The 14654-nt window shown below is 39.3% G+C and overlaps 1 protein-coding gene across 2 annotated transcripts in view; it reads right to left on the bottom strand.

Moving 5' to 3' along the window:
- ARID1B (AT-rich interaction domain 1B) overlaps positions 1 to 14654 on the bottom strand; it is a gene marked incomplete at its 5' end in the record, with an annotated part of 335015 nt that overhangs the window by 138241 nt on the left and 182120 nt on the right. The window contains one exon of one of the 2 annotated variants that reach the window (XM_080616793.1): positions 11185 to 11226. The exons of the other annotated variant lie outside the window; for it this stretch is intronic. Coding sequence (XP_080472919.1) covers positions 11185 to 11226 — 42 coding nt within the window. The remainder of the gene's footprint in view (positions 1 to 11184; positions 11227 to 14654) is intronic. 2 annotated transcript variants of the gene reach the window in all.

The raw sequence follows: 14654 nt of genomic DNA, 5'->3' as shown, positions 1-14654 counted from the left end.
ACAATAGAAACTTGAATTTAACAGGCACGAAGCAGAAGGTGTGTAGCATTTTCCTCTGATCACAAGGAACAAGCACTTAGCTGTGAGAGATCCACAATGAGTCACTGCAGGGAGGAATCAAATGCATCACAGGTACATGCAAGCCTTTTTTATTATTATAGTACCAACTGAAAACACATTATAACTTACAGCCCTAAAAAAAAAAAAATCAATTTTAAACCTCCTAATCTTATAAAAATATATAATATACCAATCATATATGCCTGCACTTACACAGTTCGAACAGAGGCTCAGGCAAACGCAAGGGTGGTGAGAACTCAACATTTCCTCTGTAAGCTATTTTTTTGGTATTTATAAATAAGCGAAGATAATCATTCCAAGTTGAAACTGTCTCAATACAAAAATGAATGACTTTCCATCAAGTTTCAAACAGCAGCTAAAAGCTATTTTAATATTAATTATCTGGAAAATAATATCATATGAACATTTTCTGATACTTTGACACCTCTTAAAATACTTCTTCAAAATTAATCAGGAATTAAAAGTAGTGTGAAACTAATGACTGGATTCTGCTACCCTTTACCATACTGAATTTCATCATATTCCAGAACGATCTTAGCTCTGGTCAACCAACTGCTGGCATAATACTATGACTTCCCATCTATCTGTCAGGGTCCTGTGTACACGTAGCTTAGGTAGGAGACAGCAGGGAGTAGACACACACTGACAGCAATGGGACATGCACATTGATCATCTCCCAGAAGTAGTTCCTGTAGGTTTTTTTTTTTTTAAACAAATGTTGTATACATTTAACAGAAATCAATAGCCGCTTTCATAGTGAAAAAGTGGTGTTTTTCTTAACGCCACCTGTAAGAACAGGATGGCCCAATTTTCAATCTTTTCTTTGGATTTGTGAACAGTGCAGTATTTTCAGGTTTTTCAGCTTTGCTCTGGTCAACAAGATGCTGCAGCCTGCCATATAAAGCTGTACACCACATGGCACCATTCAACAGTGTATCTAGGTCAGCCCGCATTTTTAATGTGCTCCATTAGCTTCCCCTTGCTCACTGTATCAAGTTTGAACTTCTTCATCTCAATTTCAGACCTCTGTATAAGTAAGCCAGGCAATACACAGGATCCTAAGAGTATTATGCCCATATTAAACATTTGTTCCACCAAAGACACCAGTTCAAATCCTAACGACTTTCCTTAATTTCATGCCATTTCCAAGCCCAGTGTCTCCAAATTTCTCCTTCAAGATCCTTTTCTGCAATGCTACTGGTAAAAAAAAACCCAACACCTTGCTTAAAAAACCCCAAACCAAACCAAGAAAGCTTTAGCTAATACAATTCCTTCCCTTAGTACTATTTGGGGCAGCTTAACAACTCTGACCTCAGCAGCATTCTGCACACACCACAGCTAAAAAACTACAAGTTAATAAGCATATAAACAGCCATACCTACATTACTGTAAAGGTTTTGCACACAATCGTACGTGCTATAATGATATTTAGCTACTTAGATGTGACAAAAGCCAGTTCCACATGATTCACTTCAATGCTTCCTTTCATAAACAGCAGTTAACACATTTCTCAAAATACATTTATTAATTTTTAAATTAGCATGCATTCTAACTGCTCTTCCCACAGTGTTTTTAAGGCAGACACCACTCCACTGGAGCACAGCCCTTGCGCAAGGACTGAAGTTATAAAACCACTCTAGATATAGATTATATTTACGAGGTAATCGGTACATCGGTTCTGACATAGGGAATAACACTGTGATGAAGTTTCACAGAAGGCTCAGGGAGATTCAAATAGATCTTGATAAAGGGAGGGGGAGGAATCAGCCAGTGGAATGAAAACAGACAGTCACATTACATTGAACAGTACGAATGATGCTTATTTTGCTTAAGATAAAAATGTTAAGGCAAATTTTACTAGAGAGACTGTAAATCTGTCTGCTTTCTATTTCAGGTAGTAGCAAGGATTTAGTAATAAAATCATAAAACACAATGATTGCTACATTAGAAATATATCACAATAGTTTACGTGTGTATAATATTAAACAACTTAAAGCATTGCAAAAGTAGGAAAATAATGGTGAAACCATCTGTAATCTTGATCTTCCAGTATTAGAAAACATTAAGATCCGTTCACAAAGAAAGTCAAAGAAAGGATCTTGAAAAACATGATTTCCCAGTGTCCTTCTAATATAATAAAATTATCCATCAAAATCCCAATTCACTAGAAAACCCTGTCACACAAGAAGAAATTCTTAAAAACTGAACAATGGAATAATTGAAGCATCAAAGTTACAAAACGGTGTTTTCTGTAGAAGAAATGTATGTTCAGTAAAAAGCCTGAGATTCTGTATTATTGTCATTGTTTATATTTCTTTGAAATCTGCCACATGTCAACAGCCCTTTTTCCAGCAAAGCACAGCTCAGAAGCATGATACACACCTGACCCTGTCTCAGAGAAAAAAAGGGGAAAATGAAAACTTAAATCGCATCTGTCTTCCCAACAACTTTCTCACGTTCTTCTTTGCAATTCTTATTCTTCAACCCTGGCACTAGTTTTAACGAGCCAACTATGCAATCAAGGGAAGCAGCCATATAGCAGAAATCTGAATCTTTTTCTATACATGTATTTCATGCTGTTAAAAAAAGAATGCTGTGCAAAAAAAAAAAAACAAAAAAAAACCAACCCAAACAAATGAACAGTAGTTTTTTAAAAATGTAAATATTTGTGGTTTCTTTCTTGTTGTTTTTTAAGTCACAATATCAATCGGAACACGCTTCCTGTAGCAAGGTGGGGCTGGTTGCTGGAGGGCGCAGTTCTGGTCCCACCGGTTGTGCAATCAGGCAGAATTTACAGAAGAAAAAGAAATCTGGTCTAACCTGCTCTCCTAATCAAGAAGGAACAGCAAACTATTTGCAAATACTCTGTCCTGCCCTCTTCCCACCCCCAAACAAAGAGACCACCTGCCTCAACATTTTTTTAAAACCTGCAGGTATTTACAAGCAAACATTGTGTTTCAATCATTAGATCACTTCTTGGTAAATCTGATACTCCCTCGAAGTTCAAACCAGCAGTAGAAATCAGAGGCCACACAGAACTGTAAAGGACCTGCCGCATCAGGCAAGCATCACCCTGGTTACATGCTAAGAGTTGAGGGAGGGAGAACCCTGAGCCAGATGCTGGCAGTCAGCTCAGGCACACCAGGGTCAGGCCGCTCAAATGCACCCACCAGTTAAAAATGCAGTTACAGAAGGAAGGTTAAGAAAGTAAGTTCTTTTTTTCTTTTTTGTGGCAACTTCTCTCACCACATCTTAGTTACTGGTGTGAAGTGGTGGGTTGTGGGTTCAGTCAAACCCTGAAGGTGATGCATGTTCCCACCATGAAAGCATCAAACTTTGCACTCTTCTGGCATTTCTAAGGAGCCTGGAAAGGGCAAACCACACTACAGATCATCTCTTCAAAAACGCAAGAGAGAGAAGTATGGACTGCTATGGGTGCTTCCACAAAAGCTGGACAATTCAAGGTTGTAGCAGCCAACTTCAAAAAAGTGGCAACCTAAATTGGCATAGAACTGGCCAAAGAGCGACACTACTCATGAATCAGAAAAGCAAACCCAGTTGCCAAGCATTCTTACTTACAGGCATCACTTGAGGAAATATTTAATAGTTGCCATGAACTACTCACACATCTGTTTCTGAAAACTGCACACTGATTTCTGCCCCCTCGTGCCCTCAGAAAGGTGGTGGAAGCTTTAAACTCGTCTGAAAACCCAAAGTGTGGCCCTATCAACACCTTAATAACATAAACTGCACAGTACTGGAGATGAAGGCTGTTCATCGTATGTATGTATGACCGAAAGTACAGATGATGCTAGAGAAAAGCTAGCAAGTCACACTTTTTTAGCACTAACCCACAGGTGCTGGGCAAAACACAGGACAATGATATTCAAAGGTGCTAAGGAAGGCTGATGTTCACCACCTGAGCTCACACCAGCTTGCCACAGAGGTTCGGGAGCTTTGTAAAACAGATGTTACCACATACTCATGTGCCTAAATCTAACCCTGCGGCCATCAGTATTTATTCTCCCAGCATCATGAGATGCTTCATGCTGACAAGGAGCATCTGATACATTTGTGCCACTGCCAGAAGAAGAAACAAGGGAATATCCAAGAAACACTGACCCACTGTACCCTCAACAAGGACATGCCACGTGAGATAGCTCCTTCCTAAAGCCTTGCCTGGTCTTGTCTTTCCTGAGACTGTAGTCCAGGAGTGTGGACTACAGGATACAAGGGAGAAAAAAACCCACTATTACTACGCCGTTTATCCAGCGTGTCTCAATGTTCTCACATCTGGGGGCTCTTGGCTAACATACGACCTTTCTTCCTATTCTGCGCATCATTTTGTCTTTTCTTCTTCATGCAAGATTGTTTTAAAATTGTCCAGATCCACCTCCACTGCACAAGGAGGAATCAGAAACTCTAAGAAGCCCTCACTTTTTTCCATCCCCCCAGGGAACTTCAAAATCCTCTTACCTGAGAAGCAGAAGTGAGCTGTGAGGAGTCGGGCACCACAACAAGCAGGTGCTGTTTGGAATGGGTTTCGATGGAGTACTGCCCTCTTGTACTGATTTCACCCTACCTACTCAAGGTGGTTAGATACACTCCTGTACAGCCCACAGTACTTAGGACAAAGCTGGACCACAGTGGGGACCGCACAATGGATGGAGAGGAACTTTTTTTATTGAGACAAAATTCATCAGGTATTAAGAACTATTGATCACGTAGATGAAATCTCTGAAACATTATCACAATTGCTTGCTTTTGCATGTTCTTGAATTTTCCCAAATAACATACCAGTGACATGCAAAGGTCTAGGCAGAAACATTCTCAAGTTGCTGCTACTTAACGTAACTACTTCAAAACACTTTGACACAGGTCCAAGGGATCCCTAAGAATATTGTTCCCTGCTATAATGCCATTCTCTATTCTTAGAAAACAGCCAGTGCAGAGGGCACTCATAAGACTTCAGCAATCTTAAAACACAGCTCTTAAAATGACTCAATGAAAGAAGGTTGGGAAATTCTTTCAGTCATCTGAACACCTCAGGTGAAACAACTCCACAAAGAAAACAACAACAGAACTGGGGAAACATGTAATCCTAACCCTGCTCTGAGCAACAAAACAGAAGTCACTGGAGGCTAATATGAATATCTATTTCTTCTAAGCTGAAACAAATCCAAAATATTATTTACAACCCCCAGATTCCTACCTAAGTCAACAGTGCAGAGACAGATGTAAATGAGGGCTCATTTCTCTGTATTTTCCCATATACTAAGCACACACATAGACACTCCAAGTGTCAACATATCAAGACAGAGATAATTCAGACACTTGAAAACATCCTCTTCTGAAAAGGATTAATTGGCTTTAGAACAATTTAATTTGGCTTTGAAGATGCAACTTTTATTAGAAACCACCAGATGGCAGAAGCAGAGGCTGCTTAGAATCTTCAACAAAAGCAAGCAGGCTTAAACAAGGCGTGCGGTAAAAGAAAACAATTTTTAATGCCTACTTTTTTTCTCCTTCAATGGCTTCTTTTCTCCTTCTTTCCAAGAAGTAAGTACTGTTTTGTTGCAATCAAGCTAATACAAATAATAATAGTGATAATAAAATTAAGGAAAAAATCTCTTGAGAACACGCTTTCTTAATTTTCTCAAATGGCATCTCAATCTCCTATATCAAGCCTTCTGTGTTATGGATACGGCTAGAACAGTTTCCTTCTAGATTTGCACAGTCGTAATTGTCAGTCAGCCATGTATTCTCTTTAGTGTTCTATGCTTCAAACCAGGAAGCTGGCACGTAGCTACCCTGTGCAGCTGAATTTCCCCTCAGGATTTGAACTTCTGTTATCTGGACTGTGAAAATACGTGGGCTATGGAAGATGCACCATGATGTGCTGAGTCTTGCAATAAAGCAGCATTTGCAAGGTGAAGGAAAGCAAGAAACAAACCACACAAGCCCAAACAAACAAACAAAACACAATCAAAAAACCAAATGAAATAAACAAAATACCCAACCCCAACTTACTAAACTCAAGTAGAAGTAGCATGTTTGGGAGGTAAAAAAAAAAAAAAAGATATTTTAGTTCTTAAGTACATTTGATTCTCAAAACGATGCATCCTGTATAAGAGAAAGAACATCAAAAGAATGCATCCCAGCAGCACATACTTAGGAAGACTAAGGAATAGATTCTTTCAACAACTTCCAGAGTTACTGAATTACGGAGACGAGGTCATCACTTTATGCCATGTCACAAAATACATCTGGTTCCACGAACAGTGCTGAACGCTCCACCACGCAGACACAGCCACAACAGAAATGCCACCCCTGCTGCATTTCTCTAATAGAGCTGTGTCTCCATTATGCTGATTTCTCAATCGAAGAGAAAGCTTTTCTCCTGTATTTGTCTTCTGCAAAGGAAACATAAAATCACTCCTACAGTGAATATACCCATCGGGAATGATTCTTTTCTCAACTCAAGCAGCACAGTCCCAGAAATGAACAGGTGAGGCTCGCTTCTACTTCAAGGCAGCCTGAGATGCAGTTGTGTAGTTAATTCTGCCTCTGTACATTAGCAAACATGCTGCTTGCAAAATATGAAAGGCTTTCTTCCCTGCCCCGTTTTTAAATGACACCTGCAAATCACTAATTCAGTTGCCATTCATTTCCATATGTCAAATTACAATCTTAACTTGTGCAAAGCAACATAATAGTAATGATTAAGCCAATTACATCACAACACAGCTTAAAACGACACACAATGGAAGGATTAAAGCTCACTACCAAATAAGAGAGTCCTGTTCTTGGTGGAGCTCCCCCACTGTGGGAACATAAGTGTCTCTTTTCCTGTTGCACAAAGTTGTGAGCCTTCTGACATGTAGCTGCTGGACTGCTATTAACAAACTTATTTATATTAATGCTGCACTAAGCTGGGATCACTGCATCTCGGCATTAGCTGCGGGAGGCGGGCTCTGCAGCCGTCTCTGCAAACAGAGCTTCTGGCACTTTACACATCCACAGACAGGTTGAGACACGTGGACGAGGTGATCTCACCCTGCTTAACTGAATGAAGCCTCCTCTACCCTACGTTATTTGGGTCAGGTAGATGCTGACAGTAAAAGCCTTAGGGAAAGGGAAGGAAAGGAGAGAGAGTAAACCAAGCACAAATATTTAAAAAGCCAAGCAACTTCTTCTCTAGATACGGCCAAACACCATTCGTAGTCTGTATGGACTGCGTGCTACTGCATTTGACACTGTAACTCCAACTGATGCCAGTATGTGACTCCTACAACAATAAAATGTGGGTTAAATCTTTATATAATAACCAACCTTTCAAAGTAAGATTTTCAATTCTACCTCAGGGATTAAAATGTTCTTATGGAAACTGAGCATCTGAATCTCTAAAGAAGGATTTAAAAAACCTCAAGATGCCGTTATTTTTATTTGTTCATTGCTTTCATGTTTAAATCAGCATAATTCAAAATGGTTAAACCTTTCATTTCTGCTCTGTGCACCTTATTCTTTTTTTCTTTTTTCACATCTTTGTATCCCTCCTAATTTTTTCTACCATCTGGGAACACTGATCCCATCTGCTAAGATCTGTCTTCCTATTCCAGATAAAATAAACACAAAATAAATTGGTACTGTTAGTCTTTTACACATCACCATTAGGCTTTAATAAGATTAATGGGACTGGAGGAGTTTCCAACTTCAAAATACATTCCTGTGTGTTGGCTGCAGACTCGGGCAGATACCACTTCATCTACTCACTCTTAACTCTGTGTTAATTTCTTGGCAACTACAGTTTTCAAGAAAATTATATATGTAAGTTTATACTCAACATAATTTGAATGAACCAGGCATAACTGTTATGCCTGTCCCAGATCACTCATCAGCTGTTTGTGATTTGCTAGGTGGTCATTTCCCCTACATCCCTCCAATACATCACCACACATATATCACAATCCTTCTAGATACTGAAGCAGAGGGATCAGCCAAAAGCTAGATGTTTAGGTTTTTCCTTTTCTTTAAGAAACAAACACGCATACAAACACACACACCAGTGAATGTGTAAATGAAACTGAACACCACATGTACCATCTTCGAAAAAGCTGTTACAGCACACTAACAGCTTCCTCCTTCTGTAAAATTAGTTGCAAAGAAAGCTGAATGGTTTTGCTTCCTATTACTCAACCAAAGGAAAGGTTTGGACAGCAATGCTGTCAAACCTGTGCATCTTTTTACTTACAAAACCACCACCTTAAAACTGATAGAAAAGCTGCTTGCGTTTTCATGGTCCATTAAAGAATACTGGTCTCACGTGTACCAAAAGGAAAAAAAAAAAAAAAAAAAAGGAAAAAAGAAGTTCATATTAAAATCTCATTTTTACTCCAATAAATGGCTTACATTCATTCTACCTTTGTTCTGGGAAGACTGTTTTCTCATTAAAAAGGTGAGGTGGAGGAAACATTTTGAAGGACTTTTGCTAATGGTCTGGAATTTGCACCTGTTTTGTGCTTAGCAGATAAGATTTGGTACTTCAAGGTACCTCTTCCCTGGGCATTTTGACAGTGCGAAACTATTTTTGCTCTTAATTTCCTTTTCTAAAATAAAAATTATTTTGTTCAAATCAATATGTGTATCTTGCATCAAAAGCATCCTGAAGCTGACTTCTACGTGCACTTTACCATCACCAAAGACTCAACTATCCTAGGGGTAGACTACACCAGCCAGACCTTCACTTCACTGACAATAACCACAGTAAAGCTGAACGATGTTCTGTCGTCTATTCAGAGTGTTTTCCTGGGAAACAGCCCCATTTGCTGCCAGATCGCACATTTACCATGAGACTAAAATCATGGAGAATTTACGACTAACAGATAACATTGTAAGCTCTTTCAGCAGTCTAGAAATATTCTGTTTTTAAACTAGTGTTCTAGTATCTACAGGCAACACAGCCTGTCAACAATCCTAAAACTAAGTGATAAGTGTCTAAGGACAGATGGAATGGATACAGTCAAAAGAAGATTCATCCCCTGCAGCAAATTATGCTTCTGCGTATGCATATAGAGAGGACCTACAATGTTTCAAGTCAAAGTATATGCTACACCCAAACCCATAAAGATAGCCCCTTCAATAGTCTCCAAACAGACGTGGAAGGAAATGCAGGCTAAAAGCTGGGATCAAGGAAAGCATTATATCATGGAAACTTTCAACCTTACATCCTTCTCATCTATATTACCTGGTATTCACCATACCAACTTACTTTATGATTTATAAAACTATTTTTCATTAAAAAATGGTACTCGTACATACTCTCCATGGGCATACCAACTCATTTGTTAATCTAACAAAGACACTTGATGTAACAGAGACACTAATATTTATTTGTAATTGAGACAGACAGTAAAGGAAGCATTTCTTAAGGGAGAGGAGGAAAGAAAGTGCTTTCACAGCATGCCTAGACAGCTGAAATAAATTCTGGAATTAACACATTCAGGATGAACATTTACCTTTCTCCTTGACTGATAAAAAGTACATGACATTCCTAGACATATACAGTTCACTATGTAACATTAAGCTACTGTTTTAAGGGAGTAAGAAGACCCCATTTGTTCTGAAGCTTAATCTTACAGAAAAGTTGCTTGAGACTCTGGAGGATGATGTTGGCAAGAGTAACGATTTAGTTCTGTAAACCTGAAGCCTAGTACTAGAAATTTCTTGAAACTTTTGATAATGAAAAGGAGGTTCAAAGGATGTCCATCGAGATGACTCAAAGACTGAAAACCAGCTTGCAGGTCTAGCCATGAAACAAGCAAGAAGCTTCCTCCACAGTGCTTTAGTTGTGAGAGCGATCGGCTACAATAATTTTCAGTAACATTTCTGTTTACCCACCTAGTCTGAAGGATTATGAAGGTGAGTTCACAAGAGCTGACCCTCCAAGTTTATTAAATATTCAAGAAATATTCTGTATGCAGGCTGGGTATTAAATAAACCTCAGAAAATACTGCAGACTACCATATGTTAAATACTTCAAATAATACTGGAGTAGTTCTGTTTGGTTTTTAATAATTTATTTAAATCACTTTATCAGAGATCAACATAAAAATGTACAATACAGACACAATGTAAATTTTACCATCATGAATATTTAAGGGCTTTAAAAGTTTTGGATTTTTTTCTGTTGGTTAATTTTTTCATATTCTACATAAAACTGGAGAACTTTTTTTTTTGTTTGTTTGTTTGTTTTTTTTTTTTTTTTTTGGTTTTTTTTTTGGTTTTTTTTTGTTTTGTTTTGTTTAACCTTGACAGTATTTTCTCACTGCTATTTTACTGCTATTTTCTCACCTGCAGTAGTATCACAGCATGTGGGCTTTCGGCAGCAGGAAACTCTTCATTGTCATGATTTGGCCTACTGTTCCTACAATCTCCTTCCTCCCCTCCCCATTCACTCCCCACTCTCCTCCTAGCTAAGCAGATATAGCCTACACACAATCTGCCCTGCTTAAAATCATCTGCGATTAGTGCTCAATTAAAACTGTGGTCGTCACCATAATGCTCACTGGCCAAAGAAACTTGAACAATAACTAGGATACAGCCCATCTATTTAGCAGAGTAGGTTTAAAGCGGCCTCTCCAACACGCACACTGTGTGCCATACATTGATCTACAATTGAACACAGGGTGATGCAGCTGTTCAATGTACTACTTTCTACTTCAGATGCACTGTGAAAAAGGACCATCAACAAAGTGGCTTACTCAGCAGACTGCAAAACAGGTAACAACTACAATTTTTGAGCTGCAAATCTATGGAACAAGAACAAATCCAGCATTTGGACCAGGCCAATCTCCAAAGTTACTACAAAGCTGACATTCCATGGGCTTCCGCAAGTAAAACTTCCTCATGGGTTTTATACCATGTAATAGCATTTAGAAAGTCTTATGTGTCATTGTCAGATTACCACACATAAGGGAAAGAACTGATGGATGTAAGTCACAGGGTGCTGAATTCTCAGGTCAAAAATTGTCATCTTCTGTGACAACACATTCAACAGTTCAAACTGATTGGACCTATGTAACAAAACTGCATCAAACTACACACCTTGAGTCCAAATGTAGCATCCTCGGAGGCCAAGACTTCAACCTGAAATTATAAGGAAAAAGATCATTTCACATTTAGCCACCACCAAGAACTTCTCTCTCCCTGAGCACAGCACCACAGTCCAGGCAAAGAAGAGATCTGCAAATGAAGATGCCAGTCTTGGTCAACCCTAGGATGCCTACATACGATAGGACATGCCGAACTAACAGCTGACAACAGAAATCCTGACGACAGGAAACTCACGAGAGCATCCCTCACGACACAAACAAGGTTTCTCAGCCTAACTGACATAAAGCCACAGACTGCACAGCTCTAAGCACTGATCTGGGACAACAGGTAACAGACGCAGAAGAGCAGGCGCACTGATTTTTTGTTAAGACTCCTTAAAAATACTTCACACTTCATCACCTTTCACCTGAGAATCTCAGTGCTTTTATGAATTCTAATTAATTAAGCTTCCCAATACACCAGTGAAGTAAGAAATGTCATCATCCCAATATATAGACAGAAGACCAAGGTGGAAAGAGGTTAAATAATTTCTCAGCAGTCATGTGCCAAGCCAGGGACACACTCAGGAAAAGAATCCCAGATTCCTACTCCCAGGCGCACGGTTTAACAATGAGGAAATTCTCCATTTCTCTGATTTACATCCTGTTTAAAATGCCTACTGCTGCATCATGATTTATACAACTAGTATAACTATAACTAATGTATCTAATCTCCAGTTTAACTTAAGAAGAGTGAAGGATTTAAAGCAAATCAAGAGGGAAAAAATGAATGTCAAGTTTCAGCCTGAAGCATGTTATAATGCCAGAGTTATAAACCCCTGAACAAGAGGGTTTATAATGGAAAGGCAGATAAACTAACAATGATGGGAGCACTTACATATATTTATGTCATGATCTAGCAACATATGGTATCTCTTCATCTCTAAATTAAAAAAGGGAGGGAAAAAAGGAGGAAGGAGATAAAGCATTTATAGGAACAAGGAATAAAAGAAGAAAATGAACCTGAAGTTACCCAAATGTGACCTGTCCAGCTGATTAGGAACAGCAGCAAGAGGCTACGAAATAGCATCTCATTCGATAGAAGGTAGGGGAAAAAAAATCAAGTAAATAAAATCAACCTAAAATGATATGTATTAGCTAGTTATATTAAGCTTCTAATCCTTTAGGCACTTTATAAATATTAAACAATCAGTCCTGGTGAGACTGATAAATATCCATAATATATTTTACAGATGAAACAGACAGAGGGTTAAGTGACTTGCCCAGGGCCAAAAAGAGAATAATCAGCCACTGGATTGGAAATAACAGTGTGAGTGCCTGTCACAATACAGTACCCTGCTCAGGTGCTCAAGTGGCCTCTGAAAAAAAGTCATTCCACCAACAGAAGCAGTCCAGTTAGGCTTAATACAGTACCCATCTAAACTGTGAATGCTCATTTCAACTAAGCTTACTGTTTTAGTACAACACCCAGCTACTGTAACTAGGAAGACCCCAAAACATGAACAATCTTGTTGGACACTCACTCAGTTTTCTTTATCCAGTATGTGCCAGTCACATACCCTAGAAGCTACCTCCAGACCCATTAATGCTTATCACTCTGCTACATTTCAGTTGTGGAGATTCATTAGGAAAACTGGAGCCTTCTCTGTGACACTGGGTCCCTCCCTGCCTCCATTCTTGACCCCAGGAGGCAAACTCCTTGCCCACTCCAGTTCACCTTCACCTTTCCTTTCTCTTCCTCTTCTTCCCAAGCGGTCCCAGCTGGGCTGATGGCCCCACCGAGCCAGCCCAGTGCTGCCTGCCCTCTGCTGCGTACTCCCTCAATGCTCCCTGGCGCAGGAGCACACTGCAGACAGCACAAAACTCTTGCACTGACCCAGCAGAGATCAGGCAGAGCTTCCTTTGTTTGGCCTCCATGCTTGGCCTCATCTGCGGAGAGACCACCTCACCATGAGGGGACCTTCATGGCAGAGTACAGGAGTACTGTCAACAAACAGGCTGTGCTAAGCTCCTGCTCGATCAAGGCCAAGAGAACACTTGCAATTGCCATAGTTTCAAAACACATGAATTACCGTGGCATAATGACCAGAACATTCATAAAAATCCTCCTTTTCACCGAGAAACTGAGAAGAGGAACAAACTGTGACATCAAAGAGCACAGCAGAAATTCAAGCTGATGTAAAAACTATACATTTAATCTCTTTTACATATAGAAATATTTTCTTTCATGCTTAGAACATAAGGCTCACAGAGACAATAAAATGGTTCGGAGCGCAGCTATTGGTGGAGATAATTCTAATTAAAAAATGTTATTGAACAGGCCTGATAACGCCACTTCTGTTTTCCAAGAGTGACCACACCAATTCTGTGCTAAATACTTGTCCTCACCTTGCAGACAACGAAATAAAACACTCTCTGTATTCTTTGTTACTACTGTGTTTACTAGGGTGTTAGTCCACTCATTTTGGTTTTTAACTCTTCTTATAAAAGGCAGTTAAGACCAGTAAGAAACAAGTAATTGCTGACACCATAAGATACTCAATAGAAAGTACTGAAACAAGATGTGGGACGTTTTTCCTCATGTTGAGTTACATAAAAAAAAGACAAGCCAAAATGCATTAGAACCTAGGCTGAGAGAACCCCCCTCTAGTGGGAATGAGAGTGTACTTCAATCAGCACCCACAGCACCCCAGGCGGAAGAGAAAACTTTGGTAAGAATCAGGCAAGCACCATCATTCTCTTTATCGTCTTCAAGATATATCACTTCCATTCCAATAAACAAAAAAATGAACAAGAGATCCATTACTGCTTCGAGATAATCAGACATTAATTAAGAACTTCTTATATGCTTATTAGTGGCAGTTAAACATTTCCTATTTTAGTTGTCTGCTCTGACTGGACGTATGTAAATATATTATCTTGGGTGGGGAATGTTTTTCTTTTACACTGAAAAATTCACTGCATCATTAAAAAAAGCAGACTTGGTTCTTACATGAAGCACTGTTGATTTCACATATATGTATCAGATTGTATCAGATACAGCAGCTTTTCCCTAGGCACTGCTCTGAATCTTTGCTTCAGTCCACTTTCCACTCCTCACAGTACAGTGTTACAATTAAATGGGTCTGTTTGCCCTGTATTTTATTTCTAAATAAAAGCAACTTTTAATCACCGTTCATTGGTGTTTCTCCCAGTTCACCTGAAGAATCTAACAGCCTTTTCACTTCTAATCAACAAACTCAAACCACACTACACTGTTCTACAATTCTGGGTTAGAAGGCCACTGTAAGAGGTAAGGGGTAAATGATGGGGTAACATTCTAGACAGCATGTGTATTAATCATATGCTGTGGATCAATTAGATGAGATGCACTTAGTAGTGCAGAAGTATCCCACATCTGGAGCATGCCTGTTCTGCCTGGGCACCTGACCCCTCCCCAGAGCCTGTTCCTGGCTTCTGTTT

Source organism: Psittacula echo (assembly GCF_963264785.1).
Source record: "Psittacula echo genome assembly, chromosome: 4".
NCBI lineage: Eukaryota > Metazoa > Chordata > Aves > Psittaciformes > Psittacidae > Psittacula > Psittacula echo.
This window is presented reverse-complemented; position numbering and strand designations above follow the sequence as displayed.